Source organism: Notolepis coatsorum (genome assembly GCF_963971535.1).
Source record: "Notolepis coatsorum genome assembly, chromosome: 1".
NCBI lineage: Eukaryota > Metazoa > Chordata > Actinopteri > Aulopiformes > Paralepididae > Notolepis > Notolepis coatsorum.
Window position 1 is genome coordinate 294,987,371 of NC_140165.1, and position 16,175 is coordinate 295,003,545.

General features: G+C 43.8%; 1 protein-coding gene across 1 annotated transcript in view; it reads left to right on the plus strand.

Annotated features, from left to right (window-relative positions):
• Positions 1-16,175, plus strand: part of LOC311243196 (1,4-alpha-glucan-branching enzyme-like) — a 288,129-nt gene that overhangs the window by 54,776 nt on the left and 217,178 nt on the right. Inside the window, exon 3 of the mRNA XM_084332329.1 lies at positions 1,547-1,662. Coding sequence (XP_084188455.1) covers positions 1,547-1,662 — 116 coding nt within the window. The remainder of the gene's footprint in view (positions 1-1,546; positions 1,663-16,175) is intronic.

A 16,175-nucleotide genomic window follows, 5' to 3' on the forward strand; every position in this document is an offset into this window, starting at 1 on the left:
TGGAGCAGGTTCATAGACGAAGAGATTTTATACACTAATTAGCTTTATTATATAGTCATATCGGTAAAATGCAAGACTCCTAAAAATCACCCAGGTTGCTCTCAAAATCACAATTAGGCCTACCATCTTTCCCAATTAATTCTATAATTATGGAGGAGGGGCGAAACATTTTGCATCATAGTTGTAATTCTCTGGTTTCTGGCTTCGGGAGAGACTTGTGCATGTTCACATACTTGATGCTGCTGTAGACCAATATAAATAGCATACATGAATTATGAAACCAAGTCGTATTAAAAATAGATGTATTTTGAATCCTACTACTACGACATGTTGCATGATGGAAAATGACAAGGAGGCAATTAACATACATTTTTAAATGTCCTGGCAGTGGGGGTCGTTTTGGGAATACCCCCCCCCACCCCCCCACCCACCCACACACACAAAAACAAACTGACAGCATGGTTCCAGCACAGGAACACAGAGCTATGAACACTCTGTGCCACCATGCAGCTGCTCCTACGCTCATTCCATACAGGAAACCTGCAAGTTACGGGAATAAAATAATAATACACCCCCCCCCCCCCCCCCCCCAATTTAATGCTATGGACTAGACCCAAGGTCTTGTCAGTTTGTTTATTGTCCCGACACAGTTTTGTGCCGGTTACCCGTGCCGTCCTTCCTCTCCACATCCCCTCCTCTTCCTCTCCCTTTTTAATTATGTTTCCAGGACCTTGGGCTGCAGCTCAATTCCGCCATTCAATTCTGGGAGAGATTACATTTCGAGTCATATTATTTGATTTCAATTTCATCGCAAATGTGGCAACAGCCCAGCAGCCCTAGTCATGAATATGGTGCAGGTTGGATGCATAATGCACTTTCCTTTTTTTATTTTTTTATTCAGAGGACTTTAAGCAAAGGGAGATTAATAAATAGTGAAAATATGACTCTTGTCTCGTCGTGAAACTGTAGGTGCTGCGTCTGGTCACTGCAGGTGTGATTTGCGTGATTCATTTGACATCCAGTCTCGCCCCCCCCCCCCCACCCGCCATGAATACCAATCAGACACGTGGGCTATGGGATAACAAACATAACGTATTAAATTGATAGGCACGAGATAAAGTCTCTTTGTAATGAATGTTTTTGTTTCCTAATATATCCCTGTCATTCAGCGGTGATTAGTGGTGTAGCACACGGCACCAGCGGGTTATGGATGTGATCCTTCTTTTGTGTTCACCAATATAATGGAATTATTTTTAATGAGCGGGCCACTGCGCCGAGCTGATCTATTCCCTGTTTTCATAGATGATTAGACCCGCGAGTTACACACTGTGACAGAGGCAGAGTAGAGGCAAAGTACAAGAAGCGGGAGAAGGAAGTTGTGACAAAGAGGGAGAGAGAGGAAGAGCACATTATAAATAAAACGTATTATGATTATTCATAATAATAATTATAATAATCATAATAATAAAAAAAAAATAACGCAATTAGACAATTAAATATTAATTCAGTCAATGTGTTAACGGCTCCTCTCTGTCTTCAATTGTAGATGGCTGGGACAAATTCTCCCACCCGTACACCAGGAAGGACTTTGGGAAGTGGGAATTGACGATACAACCCAAATCTGACAAATCCCCTGCGGTGGAGCACAACACCAAGATGAAGGTAATGGCACCATGCACGCTACAACACTGGTTCTCAACACAGGGTCCAGGGGGCCTTCGGGGGGGTCCCAGGGGGTCCCAAGAAGAATGAGGCGGAATAGTTTAATTTCACCATTTCATTCGCTAGACGTTAGCTTCATTGAGTGACTGCTAGCTCCATTGTGAGTGACTGCTAGCTCCATTGTGAGTGACTACTAGCTCCATTGTGAGTGACTGCTAGCTCCATTATGAGTGACCACTAGCTTCATTGTGAGTGACTGCTAGCTCTATTGTGAGTGACTACTAGCTCTATTGTGAGTGACTACTAGCTCTATTGTGAGTGACTACTAGCTCTATTGTGAGTGACTACTAGCTCTATTGTGAGTGACTACTACTGTAGCTCCATTGTGAGTGACTGCTAGCTCCATTATGAGTGACTACTAGCTCCATTGAGAGTGACTACTAGCTTCATTGTGAGTGACTACTAGCTCTATTGTGAGTGACTACCAGCTCCATTGTGAGTGACTACCAGCTCCATTGTGAGTGACTACCAGCTCCATTGTGAGTGACTACCTGCTCCATTGTGAGTGACTACTAGCTCCATTGTGAGTGACTACTAGCTCTATTGTGAGTGACTACCAGCTCCATTGTACCAGCTCCATTGTGAGTGACTACCAGCTCCATTGTGAGTGACTACCAGCTCCATTGTGAGTGACTACCTGCTCCATTGTGAGTGACTACCTGCTCCATTGTGAGTGACTACCTGCTCCATTGTGAGTGACTACTAGCTCCATTGTGAGTGACTACCTGCTCCATTGTGAGTGACTACCTGCTCCATTGTGAGTGACTACTAGCTCCATTGTGAGTGACTGCTCTCATTATAGGTTTCTCGCCCTCCAATGTCCTCTCCCCACTTGCCCCATATTTTTTTTATTATAGTGTACCTTCTGAAATTCTTTTGAAATATTGACTTCAGGGGAGACTTCAAATCTTGAATGTTGAATCTTGTTTGTGTCTTCACTGCCAATAAATATTCTGTAATGGATGAGTGCTTGATTTGTGACAGAACTGCAGGAATGTTCACTGTCAATACTGCTATTATAACTGATGAGTATAATCAGCATTTATTTCTAACAATACTCTTAAATCATAATCCATGCTTTTCATTTAAATAATGTTTTCAATCTCCCCCACTGTAAATGTAATTGGCTTTCATATACCCATTACTGAATGCTCTGTTATGTGTGGATGCATGTATTATTGTATCTATTATTTATTATTATTATTAGACACAAGGGATAAGTCTCTTTGGCTTTCGACCCGACCCCCCCCCCCCCCCCCAATAATCAGTGTACCCCCAGCAAAAATCTAGACTACACCACTGCACTTATGGTATATAGACCGTTATGGAGTTCTAGACTAAATCATATCTAACGACAATATCTTCTCAAAGACGGAGAGAGAGGGAGGGGGGGGGGGGGGGGGTTAGGGGGGGGCGGTCTCAGTAGAAATCTAATCAAATGTGGGGGGGGGGTCCGTGCCGCCTAATGTGTATCAATTTGCGGGTCCTTGACATGAAAAAGGGTTGAGAAACCGTCGCGCTACGGTGTGTCTTCACGCCTATCCCTCCACCCCACGGCGGGGTGTCTCGTCACCACGGTGGTAGTAATATGAGAGAGAGAAGAGCTCCCGCGCGTGTGATGTGTGGTTATTATGATCCAGCCCGAGTCGTGGCGCGCGGCTGTCAACAATACAGGCCGCTGTGGGGAGAGTGCTGCTCGCACGCGACATGACGCACTGTGCGGGTGATATTCCTCAAGAGGGCAACTGGAGTCTTTTTATTTCAGCTGCAACGTGTCGGCAGTTACCTCCACAGAGCGCCGTGTTGGTAAATGTCTCCTTCTTTCACTACAAAGCACGGCCCACTGTGAGCGCGGAAGATTGGTTTTTAGCTCCGGTAAATTATTCATGGGGGGGGGGGGGGTTAAATGCAATAGGAGCACCTCCTATGTAATACATTGTCTCCCAAGCACACGGCACACGGGTGAGAAATAATCCCCCGACGTGAAGCCCTGGAGACGGGATGGATGGCGGAGTGGCGCCACTCTCCGCTCTTCCAGAGACTCCGGTCATTGTTGGCAACGTTCCTGTGCCCTGGACCGCCAGCCTGCTTCACCATTGTCGGCGGAGGTCAGTCTGAGGACGATAAGAAACAGATGGAAATGCTGGCAGCCACCTGCCCCCCTCTCCTTCAGCGCTCTCCCCTCCCGTCCAGAAAACGGGGCCTGCCTCTTGCTGTGGGTGGGCTCCTCCACTTAAGAATTAGTTCCACAGCACTCCCTCGTGGAGGCGAAGGCCCCGGCTCCCGTCTCTGTCTCTCCTCTCTCTCTCTCTGTCTCCCTCTCTCTCTCTCTCTCTCTCTCTCTCTCTCTCTCTCTCTCTCTCTCTCTCTCTCTCTCTCTCCATGTAGAGCAGCTCGCCCTTCACTGCTCTCCGTTCAGAGAGGCCCATTCATCTCCCCGTGTCCGTCGTGGCTGTGTGGTATTTTCACTCTGTGAAAGAAAACGATGAACCCTTTTAACTACCGTGATTATTCATGTGATTACATACTGACGTATCTGGCCTGTTTATTTTTTAATTAAAGGTTTTTTTTTTTTTTTTTTATTATTATATATACTTGTGACACATTAACTACAGTTTTATTTATTTTTTTTTTTAATCGTTAAGACCGTCCACCGGTCCGAGTTCTCTATCGTTTTGTGTGAAAGGTCAGCCCTCCGTTATGCACTACACCAGGCCCATTTATCCTGCTATCTCTCCCCTAATGCTATAAAGTGTGAAGCGTGCCATAGGTGGCCTGGCCTCCACCGCCCCCCAGGGGGCCTGGTCATAATGAGAACACCACAGCGGGGGGTCTGGCCGCCAGCTCGCAGGCGGGTGGGATCGGGTACAGTCATTACCTCACAACAGTGGACGGAATTAGTCGCGTTCTAATGTCCATTTCCGCAGGGGGATGGAGGAGCGTGCTCGCCGCGGGTAGCCCTGCCGAATCGATCCTCTCTGGGGCTCTCTGCGTCCCATGCTGTCTTTCTCTTTTCTTCCCCGGCTGAAGGCGGGAAAGTAACTTGTCAATTAGAATTCCAAACTACACCTATTTGCCCCAACCCCCCGCAGTCACCACCGCCACCCTTCAACTCGGAAAAGTGAGAGATAACAGATAAGGAGCCCTAGTACATTGCTCTTTTCTCTGTGACTTTGATGACTTGGAATTCTTCTTACTTTTTTTTCTAAATTGCCCTCTGACACAGACCCCCGCCTCCTGTACTGTATGTGGACTGGCGAAGTGACAAGTGTGGCAGCCATTAGAGAAATCGCACCTCTCGCAAAGATTAAGATGCCAAAGTGTCCGTCAAGACATTGATAAGAAAAAGATTGCCATCAATCTGAGTTTGCCAATACGCGTGTTAAATGACCTCCGCTCGCGTCTTGATCAATGGAATTTAAACACTTCGACGTGGTGCGTCTGGAGAGCTCTCTGAGGCACGGACCAGGAGGCTGCGTGTCGGGAGACGAGGGAGTTGCTCGGTAAACCCGTCTGTCCTTAACACTTTCAGTGCCCATCATGTCATATGACGTTTTATCAGCCCAATGCCTGAATGCCCACGACGACAATTATCGGTTTATTTTTTTATTAGCGATCTGATTTCATATTTCATCAACCCGTCAGCAGCTCAGAATGGAAAAAAGCGCCCCCTATCGTCTATCCCTGAGTAACTGCACGTCAGTCGCTTAGACTGACCTGGGATCAGTCGATATGTAGAGGCGGGGCCAGCTGGCTCCCTGATGAACATGGAAGTGATCGCGGGACGGGAATCAGCCTGGAATATATATTCACAGTAGCCAATCGATAGTAGACAGTAGTGATCGATTTTTGGAATGGCTATCAGGAATTGGAATGATCTTTTTGGAGAACATCTGATCTGAGGTAAGGAATCTATTTTACCAGTTTTGGGATAATCAGAGTTGTATTCGCTGAGATATCAACGTGTCCCCTATATGTGTGTGTGTGTGCGCGATCGCTGTTGAGGAAATCAGATAATCGATTTTCAGCTTGCGGCCCCAGCGTGCATACGTACACATATACTATCGATAATCTAGCGTTTATTTGAAAATGATTCATGAATAGGCCGAAAAATTACAACGTTTTTGTGTATTCTAGAATATTCCAGTAAACGTCTTTTATCATGGAATCTTTTTATTTTCCTTGAAAACTAGGGCTTTTCAAAATGCTATAAATGAAAATGAACCGATAAAAAAAACAATCCGCTTCGACAATGTTGACTGGAAAACGAGTCATTGATAAGCGACGGGCAGATTAGACACAGCCATAATTTAAAACATAGATTAGGCGTTATTAACGCTAACATTGAAGTGGATGGTGGGCATTCAAGCACTAAATTGTGCGCTCCCTGCTGGCACTGAAAGTGTTAAAGGAACACACCAACATTTGGGGAAATTAGCTTATCGTCTTCTCCAGAGAGAGACAAGAAGATGGATACCGGTTTCCTCTCTGTGCGTTTTCTATATCTGGCTGCATGTTAGCCTAGCTTAGCACAATGAATGGAAGCGGACATGTACGGGTAGCCTATGCATTGTCCACCACCTCTCCCGAGATTTCCCAAAATGTCGGCGTGTTCCTTTAAAGGGAAATGCCACCCAAATTAAGAATTAAAATATATTATTTCCATGGCTTAGGAAAGTTCAATCGATATTTTGTGAACCTGAGCTACTCTCTCATAAAGCCACAAACCGGAGAAGTAAGAATAAAGCTTGATGATGTCGTCGGGTATAACGTCTGGACTTGCTCGGTGGGCAATGAATGGGAGATGGGGTTTTGTGGACCCACAGAATGTTTGTTTTTGGGTGTTTATACCTGAATGAGCTTCATTCTAGTCATTTTCTCTGTGCTGAAAATGTATGGGTATACACAGAACAGAGTTTTTCAATTCAATAAAATCTTTATTTAATCTCGAGGATCATTGAGAGCTAGGGATGGGTACCGAATTCGGTACTTTTGAGGTTCCGAACCGAAACACGTCGGTACTACAGAGGATCGAATCAAGTGAGAAACCGAAAAAAAAAGAAAAAAAAATGTATATATATTTTTTTTTAACTTTTTTTTTTAACTTTTTTTTTTTTTTTTTTATGTCAACGTTCACACGCACAATATATGCTTACCTAGGATTTGACTTGATTCAACAACAAAGCAGTCGGAGCAATGACGAGCCGAAAACTGTCGAAATTGTAGTTATTTGAAGTTTGGATTTTTTTTTTACGACTGAGGTAGGTAAATTAAATTTCTTGAGACTAAAGTACCGAAAAAAGGTACCGTTGGGTACCGGTATCGATTCACAGGTACCGGTACCGGTATCGGTTCAAATGTGAAAGGTACCCATCCCTATTGAGAGCAAACTCTCATTTACAATGATAAGGATTTTACACACATATTAAAATGGTAAACTAAATAAAGATGAGGAAAAGAAAATCTGCTCGGATGAATCAGACGTTGAATAAATAAGACAAAAACAGAGAAGGTCAAAATTTATAGTGATCACAGACTGAAATGGGGGAGATTTGTAATAATGTTTTAAACTGTCCATAGGTTACTTAGTGGGATATTGATTTATAGCTGGAGTTAGAACTGTTGCACCCCCATAATCATTTATGTGTGTGGTTAGGTAGAACATTTTTCCTATATGAAACTGCTCACAACAAGGTCTGTTGGGTATCTTGAGTAACCGGGTCATGATTTCTGGAAAGAGACACTGCTTTTGAGTTTTTCCAAAATGTGTTTCTTGGCATTTTGAGCCTCAAACTGAGTGCCATTCAGCTCCATGCAGATATCTCTACGGGAGATCTCCTAAACTAGGCGAATCACATCAAAACTATCTGGATGGATAGATAGCAGTCCGGGTAAGAGGAAAAATACGCTTTTAGATTTTTTAATTTCCTTATTAGATTAGATTCTTTAATGACCACCCAGCCAGGCTGGTGGAATTTGTTTTCACTGCAGTTACAGCATTGTTCCAACATAGAACATATAACATCACTTACAATTGTATACATACTACATGCAGTTAAATACACAATTACAAAGACTACAATATCACAATTTATGTCCATAGCAACAGAGGTAGGGGGGTTGCTACAGGGAGTTCAGTGTCCGTATGGCAGTGGGGAAGAAGCTGTTTTTAAAGCGGGATGTTTTGGTGGTCAGGGATCTGTAGCGCCTCCCGGAGGGCAGCAGCTGGAAGATATGGTGTGCTGGGTGAGTGGGGTCAGAGATAATTTTTCTTGCTCTTCTTATTATTCTTTGGCGGTGGAGTGATGGGAGGGGGTGCAGATTATTTTTTAGGATATATTGATTATTCTTTGCAGTTTGCTTTTGGAGTGAATGTCCAGACTGCTGTACCAACTGTTATGGAGAAGGTGAGGATGCTTTGAATGATAGCCTGGTAGAAACGGAGCAGGAGATGTTTTCTGATTCTGTATTTTTTTTAGCTGGCGGAGGAAGACGAGAGTCTTTGATTGGCTTTTTTGTGGATGTGGTCTGTGTTGATTTTCCATTTGTGGTTGTTGCTTATGTGGGTGCCAAGAAATTTGAAGGAGTCTGTGGTGATTATGGGTTTGCCGGAGATGGATATGGGGGTTTTGGGGTTTGGCTGGCATCTGAAGTCGATGATGAGTTCTTGGGTTTTTGATGAGTTGAGGAGGAGGTTATTGTCTGTGCACCAGGTGACTGTATGGTTGATCTGTGTACGGTATTCTGTTTCATTGTTGTCTGTGATGAGGCCTATGATGGTTGTCGTCTGCATATTTGTAGATTTTGACGGGAGTTGTGGAGGGATATGAGCAGGTTGGTGTATAGGCGTACACACTGGCCGTAATTGCCCTTTAAGTATATAAAGGTGTTTTGATAAGAGTATATCTTTATTTATGGAGCACGTTTCAATATAATTAAGCAACAGAGTGCTTCACAGACCCTTGGATCAAAATAAAAGCATTAAGGGCTAAATGCAATTGCACAATAACAAAAAGTACTGCGCACACTTTACACTCTTCACAAAACCTAACCGCTTATAACGGATTAATAAGACGCCTGTGGCGGAAGGCAAATTTGTACGAGCTTCACATTTGAGAAATGTGTAGTTGAACTGCACCATTTACCATACAGTGGATGAATGGTCTAAGCACAGTTCCATGATGTAAGCAATTCATGCATGCAAGATGTACATTATTAATGCTTACATAAATTCACACAGGCACGCACACGCATGCATGCACGCACGCACGCACACATGCACACACACGCACACACACACATACACACAGTAACATGTGGTGCAGTGGCATTACATGCACAAAATTACACACACCTTGAAGCATCTCTAGAGCTCCTGTTCTTTCTAACTGATAAATTGCCTATACTGTTTTCCAGCAACCTAGCCACTTTACAACAGTCTGGATGTTATGTAGTGTTGGTACCAAACCCGGTACTTTTAAGGGTACCGACCGAATTACATCGGTACTACCGAGTACCAATTCACGCTAGATCAATCGGTACCAAATTTCGGTACCTTTACGGTACATGTTTAGTATAAGAGTTTAATATGCTAGACAAGAGGGAGCCTTTTCCACAAATATATATTACTGTCCCATCTCTTGGGTCTTTGGAAAGACCAGACGAGGTCAGAGGAGTTTGATCATATTTACCGAGGATGGCCAAATAATGTTATTACAACAGTAAATAGCATAATGTTCTGAATAAATAACAATGTTGAAATTGAGAAGTTTGGACTTGTTTTTTTACAACTGAAATAATTTTTTGTTATTACAGAGAGAGTTAAGTACCGAAAAAGGTACCGTTGGGTACTGATACCGAATTCCAGGAACTGTTAACGGTATCGGTTCAAATGTGAACGGTACCCAACCCTAATGTTATGTAGATATTTTTTTTTCTCCTTTCTATTTTTCTCCCATCCCAATTTTGCTGTGCCAATTCTCCCCTCCCCTGTCTTGAACGTTGCTCGCATATGCCCCCCCCCTGGCCGGTTGTAGGGAGGATAGAAGCCTTGCATCACATGTCCCCTCCGATACATGTGGAGGCAGCCTGTCGCATCTTTTCACCTGCCAGCGCGGACTCTCATTGGCGAGTTGTAACGTGTGGGAGGCTCACACTACCCCCGCCATTTCCTGTCTCTGCTGTTCAGGCGTCCCCCAACCGACCTGTAGGAGTCGCTGTCCACAACGTCCAGATTACCACCCATCGACTTCCACCCGCTAACTCTGCCAATTGAGTTAGTATGACGGCCGGCCCAAGCCGGGGGCAACGCCGACAGCCGGAGTCGAACCCGGTGTCTCTTGCGTTGGTGACGAGCGCAATGTCCACTGCGCCACCCAGTCTCCTAATGTTATGTAGATCTTACAACAGTCTGGATGTTATGTGGCTCTTTAAATTTACAACAGTCTGGATGTTATGTATAACTTTACACCAGTCTGTATGTTCATAGGGCTGACCTTCGAATTTTTTTTGGCATTCGAAGCTTCGGGCCGAGATTCCATTTTAATTTTAAGCTTCGAGATAAAAAATATATATATATATATAATTTTTTTTTTTTTTGTGTTGTGGGAACTTTGTCAGTGCTGTAAAGTTTGAATCTTAGACAAACTAAATACCTTTTTATTTTTTTTATCTACTTTTTCTCCTCCCTTTTTCTGTATTTTTCTCCCATCCCAATTTAGTCGTTATGCCAATTCCCCCCTCCCCTTCCTGGTCGTTGCACGCATTTGCCCCCCACTTGCCGGTCTAGGGAGCCCTGAAGTCTATCACATGCTTCCTACAACACATGTGGAGACAGACAGCCGCTTCTTTTCACCTGACAGCGAGGACTCTCATTGGTGAAGTGTAACGCGTGGGAGGGCACACTACCCTTCCCAGTTCCCTCCCTCGCTGACCGACCTGTAGGAGTCGCTGTTTACAACGACCAGGATACACCCCACCGGCTTCCCACCCGCTGACACTGCCAATTGTATCAGTATGGACGACCGACCAAGCCGGAAGTACCGCTGAGCCGGATTCGATACCAGTGTCTCTTGCGGTGGTAGGCAAACGCTTAGTCCGCTGCGCTACCCGGCCGCCCAAACGAAACACTTTCATGAAATATTGTAAGCAGTCATTTGAGGCTTTATAAAAGCAGCACAATGAACACAAATCTGTCAGTGCCGAGTCCGACCTCATCTTAAATAACAAACCGCATTGCTTGTTGTAGTTAACACATTGACGGCCACTGGGATTAGACGGGCCCCACTCTATAAGGCCAGCTTCTCATAACAAGGTTTAACTATGCGTGAGGTTGTTTGTAGAGCTAAATCTATATTTTAAATTATTGCTATGTGTCTATTGTCATTGTCAATTGACACTATAAACCTTCCCTTCAATATGCCATAAAGAATTTTTTTTTATCAATACGTTCCCATTTTATAGCGTCGTTAATATGAACTATATACCGCAATGTTCTAGGCTAATTCCTGCAAAGCTAGTTACAGGGCTAATGGCTAATAACGTTAAATCGATTGGCGTTTTGGCCATACACAAGCTAGAGTTAAAAATCTAAATGCATATGATCGATCATGTTCCACCATGAATGCATGAAAGGGGGGGGGGGGGGGGGGGGCAGGGGATGTCGTTTCTGATTATTGATTACCAATAACTGCATTCGTTATTGAAGCCTCATACGCTGATGAGAGGGTTGGATATGAGAACAAGGCCCGATTGGGCTGTAATTTACGTCAAATAGCTCTTACCTGTGGCCGGTTGGATCCCAAAAAGGATTTCCCAGTTATTGATCGCCATCTGGTAGATCGATATGTCCATTGGCTGATGCTATATTCCTTTACTCTGCATACTGAATTCGGCGTCGCAAAAAGTATTCCATGCGAGACAGCGCCACTACCAGGATCTGGCCGGTAATGCACTTTTCCGAATCCCAAGAGTAGGGTATATCTGCAGTGCTGCTCCTAACATTGAGTAGGTTATTAAAATGCAATAAAAGCAAAAACGAGTTCACCACGTATATATATGTGGTTGGCCCTTTAAGCATGGCGCCCAAACGCGTGAACACTTTAGGCAACCAACTTGCGCATCCGCATTGCTCTGATTGGCCGAGCGCGCGCATGAGCCGCGACGCGCTCCTCAGAGGCAGGAATACTAAGCTCCCCCTTAACACTTTGGGTGCCGGGAAACGCTTTACAGCGTCATTCCCGGCCATGCTCAAGTTGCCGAAGGACGCTTTACAGCGTCTTTAATATCAATATTTCAAAAATCTGTGATCGGATTCATATTTCCCCTCCGCTGGCCTGAGATCCACCAGGAGGACCCACTGAGCTCTCTGGCGGTTCAGGAGCGCCATCTGGTGGCCGATCGGCGCAATCGCCAAACAGGAAGTGCTGTGGAGGTTGTGCTGGTCGGCCATATTACTTCCGGGCACTCGGTTTGGCTCCCGGCACTCTAGCTCGTCACAATATATAGCGATCCATTGCCAATAACTCGATAAACAACATGATTTGGACGTATATAGTATTATACAAGCTGGAAATGGTTCATCAGGATAAACATCCCATAATCGAAAACGGTCTACACCACGCTGATCGTCCAACGGCGCGAGGAAGATCCGGTAAGATTCAGCGTTATTTTTGAACGTGTTCCATATAAACTGTTATGATGAACATATGACCCACACTAGATGAATGATATAACGCTGCCCACGGAATTATAAACGATCCCCCGCCCATCCGGTCATCATCAGATCATACGTAGATCATTCTAGAAGTACGTCCAATTGAAATTTTTTATATCGCCCCGATTGCCATCAAACTGTATTTCATCATCAATATAATGCATTTGGGGCTATAGATCACGTTCTGGAGAAAGCTGCAGAAAGAGATGAAAACATACTTATACATTAGACCAGGGCTATTCAACTAAATTGTTCAGGGGGCCACATTGTCAGAAACCCAAGGGGCCAGGGGCCGGACTGCCACGGCGCCTCCCCGTGCTATGAATATATGTACACTTGACACAACACGCAACCACATTTTCACAACTTTTATTTAAAGGGGAACTATTTTACTATTTCTTTCACTATTTGGGCACTTTTACACAATTCCTGTGGGTTTATGGAACACCTCTGTAATATGTTTTTTTTTTAATTCATTGTTTTGTATTTCTAATCAAGTACTCAAAAACACGTTTTGAGCCTGGGCTCCAACCACTGTGGGAACTGTGTGGAAACTCAGCTGATTATCATGCAGCAGTGTCTCTCTGACATCACAAATCAGCACATTTTCAGATGACTCAGTTCAGTGAGGGTGAATATTGTGAGAGGAGAATTGGAAGAATGCGCCAATATGAGAATTAGAGACATATATCATATTAATATAAGTCCACATAGCTAGGAAACAATGCTAAACACTGAAAAAGGCCATTTATAAGATCCCCTTTAACTACATTGCAAAAGTAGTATACTTTTCAAAAAAAGTGCTTCATTTATGTGCAACAACTGCAACATCTCCTCTTCAACATTTCAATATAAAAATAAAATAAAAAACAAACAAGTGCATGATGTGCATATGAACATTCTAACATCAACACTTGAACAAAAAAACACATTTATAGTGCAGCTGAGCTTATGAAAAAGTGCTTCATGTCTGTGCAACAACAGCAAATCACAGCATCTTATTAGCACTTATTGTCGACTCTTAACTCTCAAACATCAGGGGGGTGGGGGGCAGACAGGCCTAGCCTACATACACACATCTAATGAGAGCGATTGCACTTCTTTGACTGGGCAATGGCAGAGAAAGAGGGTTCATAGGAAGTGATGCAAATGCTCATTTGTCAAGGAGGCATGGTTGCTTGTTTTAATGGCATTCATGTGAGAGAAACTGGATTCACAGGTGTATGTTGAGCCAAACATTGTTAGCACAGATATTGCCAGCGTTTTTATTTTGGGGAATGTCTTGACATGAATACACTTTATCCAAAATGTTGTGGTGGATTCATTCTCAAGTGCCTGCTTCAGAGCAGATGATGCTTGCATGTCAATTATTTCAAGTTGCAGGAGACCTTCATCAATGTGAAGTGATGCAAGGAACTCTTGTCCTTTTGTGGAAATAGCAGCTACATTGGCAAATGGGTTGCTCACAAAATGCATCAATTATCTGGACATGTCAAATTCATCAAATCAACTTGCAAAGTTTTCCCTCAATTTATCAATGAAATCTGTCATTAATTGAGTGACTTTTGGCTCAATTGTGCATGTTAACGTTGACATGAAAAAAAAAGTAAAAAAAAAAAAAAAAAAAAAAAAAAATTATTATCGTGTAATCTTTGGCGGGCCGGTCAGAATCATCCCGCGGGCCGGATCTGGCCCGCGGGCCGCCAGTTGAATAGCCCTGCATTAGACCATACTTTACTATGAATATGTGAATGAAAAAGTTTAACGTTGCTACACAATGAACAATACATATAGCACTTTGAATGGGCCCTAATAATGGCAATGTAGCAATAGAATTAAAAAAGTTATAGCCATGCAAAGAAGGGGTACTTCTCCATAGACAAATAGAGCTGGCAATCTATGGTATATCATGAATTTAACCCATGGCACCCAAAGTGTTAAGCTCCAGGAGAGAGGGGAGAGGCTGAAAACCTGCAGTTCTTGCCCGACTGATGGGAGCCGAATCCCGTATCCGATTTGTCTGATGAATACCCCCAAAACATGGAGGTCCCGAACGCATGGAAGTATTGATTGCGCCGTAACGAATCATTAAAAAAATATACCGTTAACTTGATTGATTGATTGAAAACTTTATTAACAGATTGCAGAATGGGTACAGTACAGTACAGCTCAATACATACAATTGTTAAGGGGATGCAGACCAGAGAAAGACTTTCGTCTTGTTTACATCAGGGTCCCCCATTTTCAATTCATCGTAACATATATGACATACAGATAGACAGTACTGCTACATCTATACATTTATGACATACCAGATTTGCAAATACAGTACTGTTTGTGATACGAAAAGAGTCCAGAAAAGAAGTATATACATTTGACGTAGAAACTGTACATTGGAGGAGGTTGGGTAGGTGGGGGGGGGGGGGGCACACTGTACAACTGTACTAGCAACACTGTACATTGGAATATTGACAAGACCATACTTGGTCATTTTTACTGTACACTGGAGGTGGGTGGGGGGGAGATTGGGTAGGAGTGGGGGGAGGTTGGGTAGGGGTGGGTGGGGCACACTGTACAACTGTACAAGCAACACTGTACATTGGAATATTGACAAGACCATACTTGGTCATTTTTACTGTACATTGGAGGGGGTTGTGTTAGGACATTTACAGGGGCCAGTTTCGAATTGCAGTCTCCCGTAGGTGTTTTTTGAGTGTTTTTGAAAGTGGGTAGTGATTCACATTCCTTTACAGCTTTGGGTAGTGCGTTCCACATTGATGTGGCATAATTGCGAAACGTGTTTAGTCCCTTGTTTGAGCCGAATCTGGGTTTAACATGATTTGTGGAGCTCCCTCTGGTGTTGTGATCGTGGTATTCACTGACCTTTGGGAAGTATTTTGACATGTACATGGGTACCTTGGTCGTGTAGTGTATCTTGTAGACCAGGCCCATTGCAAGTTGCTGTACTCTGTTGTCTACTCTAAGCCATCCTAGGTTGTCAAAGTGGGCAGGGGTGAGGTGGGTTCTAGGAGTAAGGTCAAGCAGTAGTCTGACCAGTTTGTTTTGAGATGTTTGTAATTTTGTTTTTAGCGCCTTTGAGGTGCTTTGGTACCATGAGGTGCAAGCATAGTCGTAGTACCCTTGAATGAGTGCTCCTGCCAGAGTCTTCAGGGTATTCTTGTTTACCAGTGAGGAGATCCGGTACAAGAATCGAGTTTGTTGGTTGACTTTTTTTATTACATTGGATGCCATTTTGTCACAGGAAAGATTTGCCTCTAGGATTGAACCCAGGTAGGTAATATCTTCTTTTCTTGTGACAATATTGTCACCCACTGTAACTGAGAAGCCGTCGGTCTTGCTGAGTTTGTTATTTGAACCGAAGAGAATGGACTGTTTTGCCCATGTGTAATGATAGTTTGTTATCAGCGAGCCATATGCAGATTTTGCCTAGTTCCGAGCTGAGGGTTTTTTCAACCTGTAACTTGTTCTTGTCAGAGACCAGCAGGGCTGAGTCGTCCGCAAACAGGAACAAGTTGCAGTCACAAGCTGACGACATGTCATTTGCATAAATTAGGAACAGTAGCGGACCTAGTATGCTTCCTTGTGGAACACCACAGCTTACTGTGAGGGGGGGGGATAGGGTACCGTTTACCTCCACCATCTGCTCTCTCCCCTCCAGGTAGGATTGCATCCAGCTCACTGATAGACTATCAAAACCAATTGCATTTAGCTTGTCAAT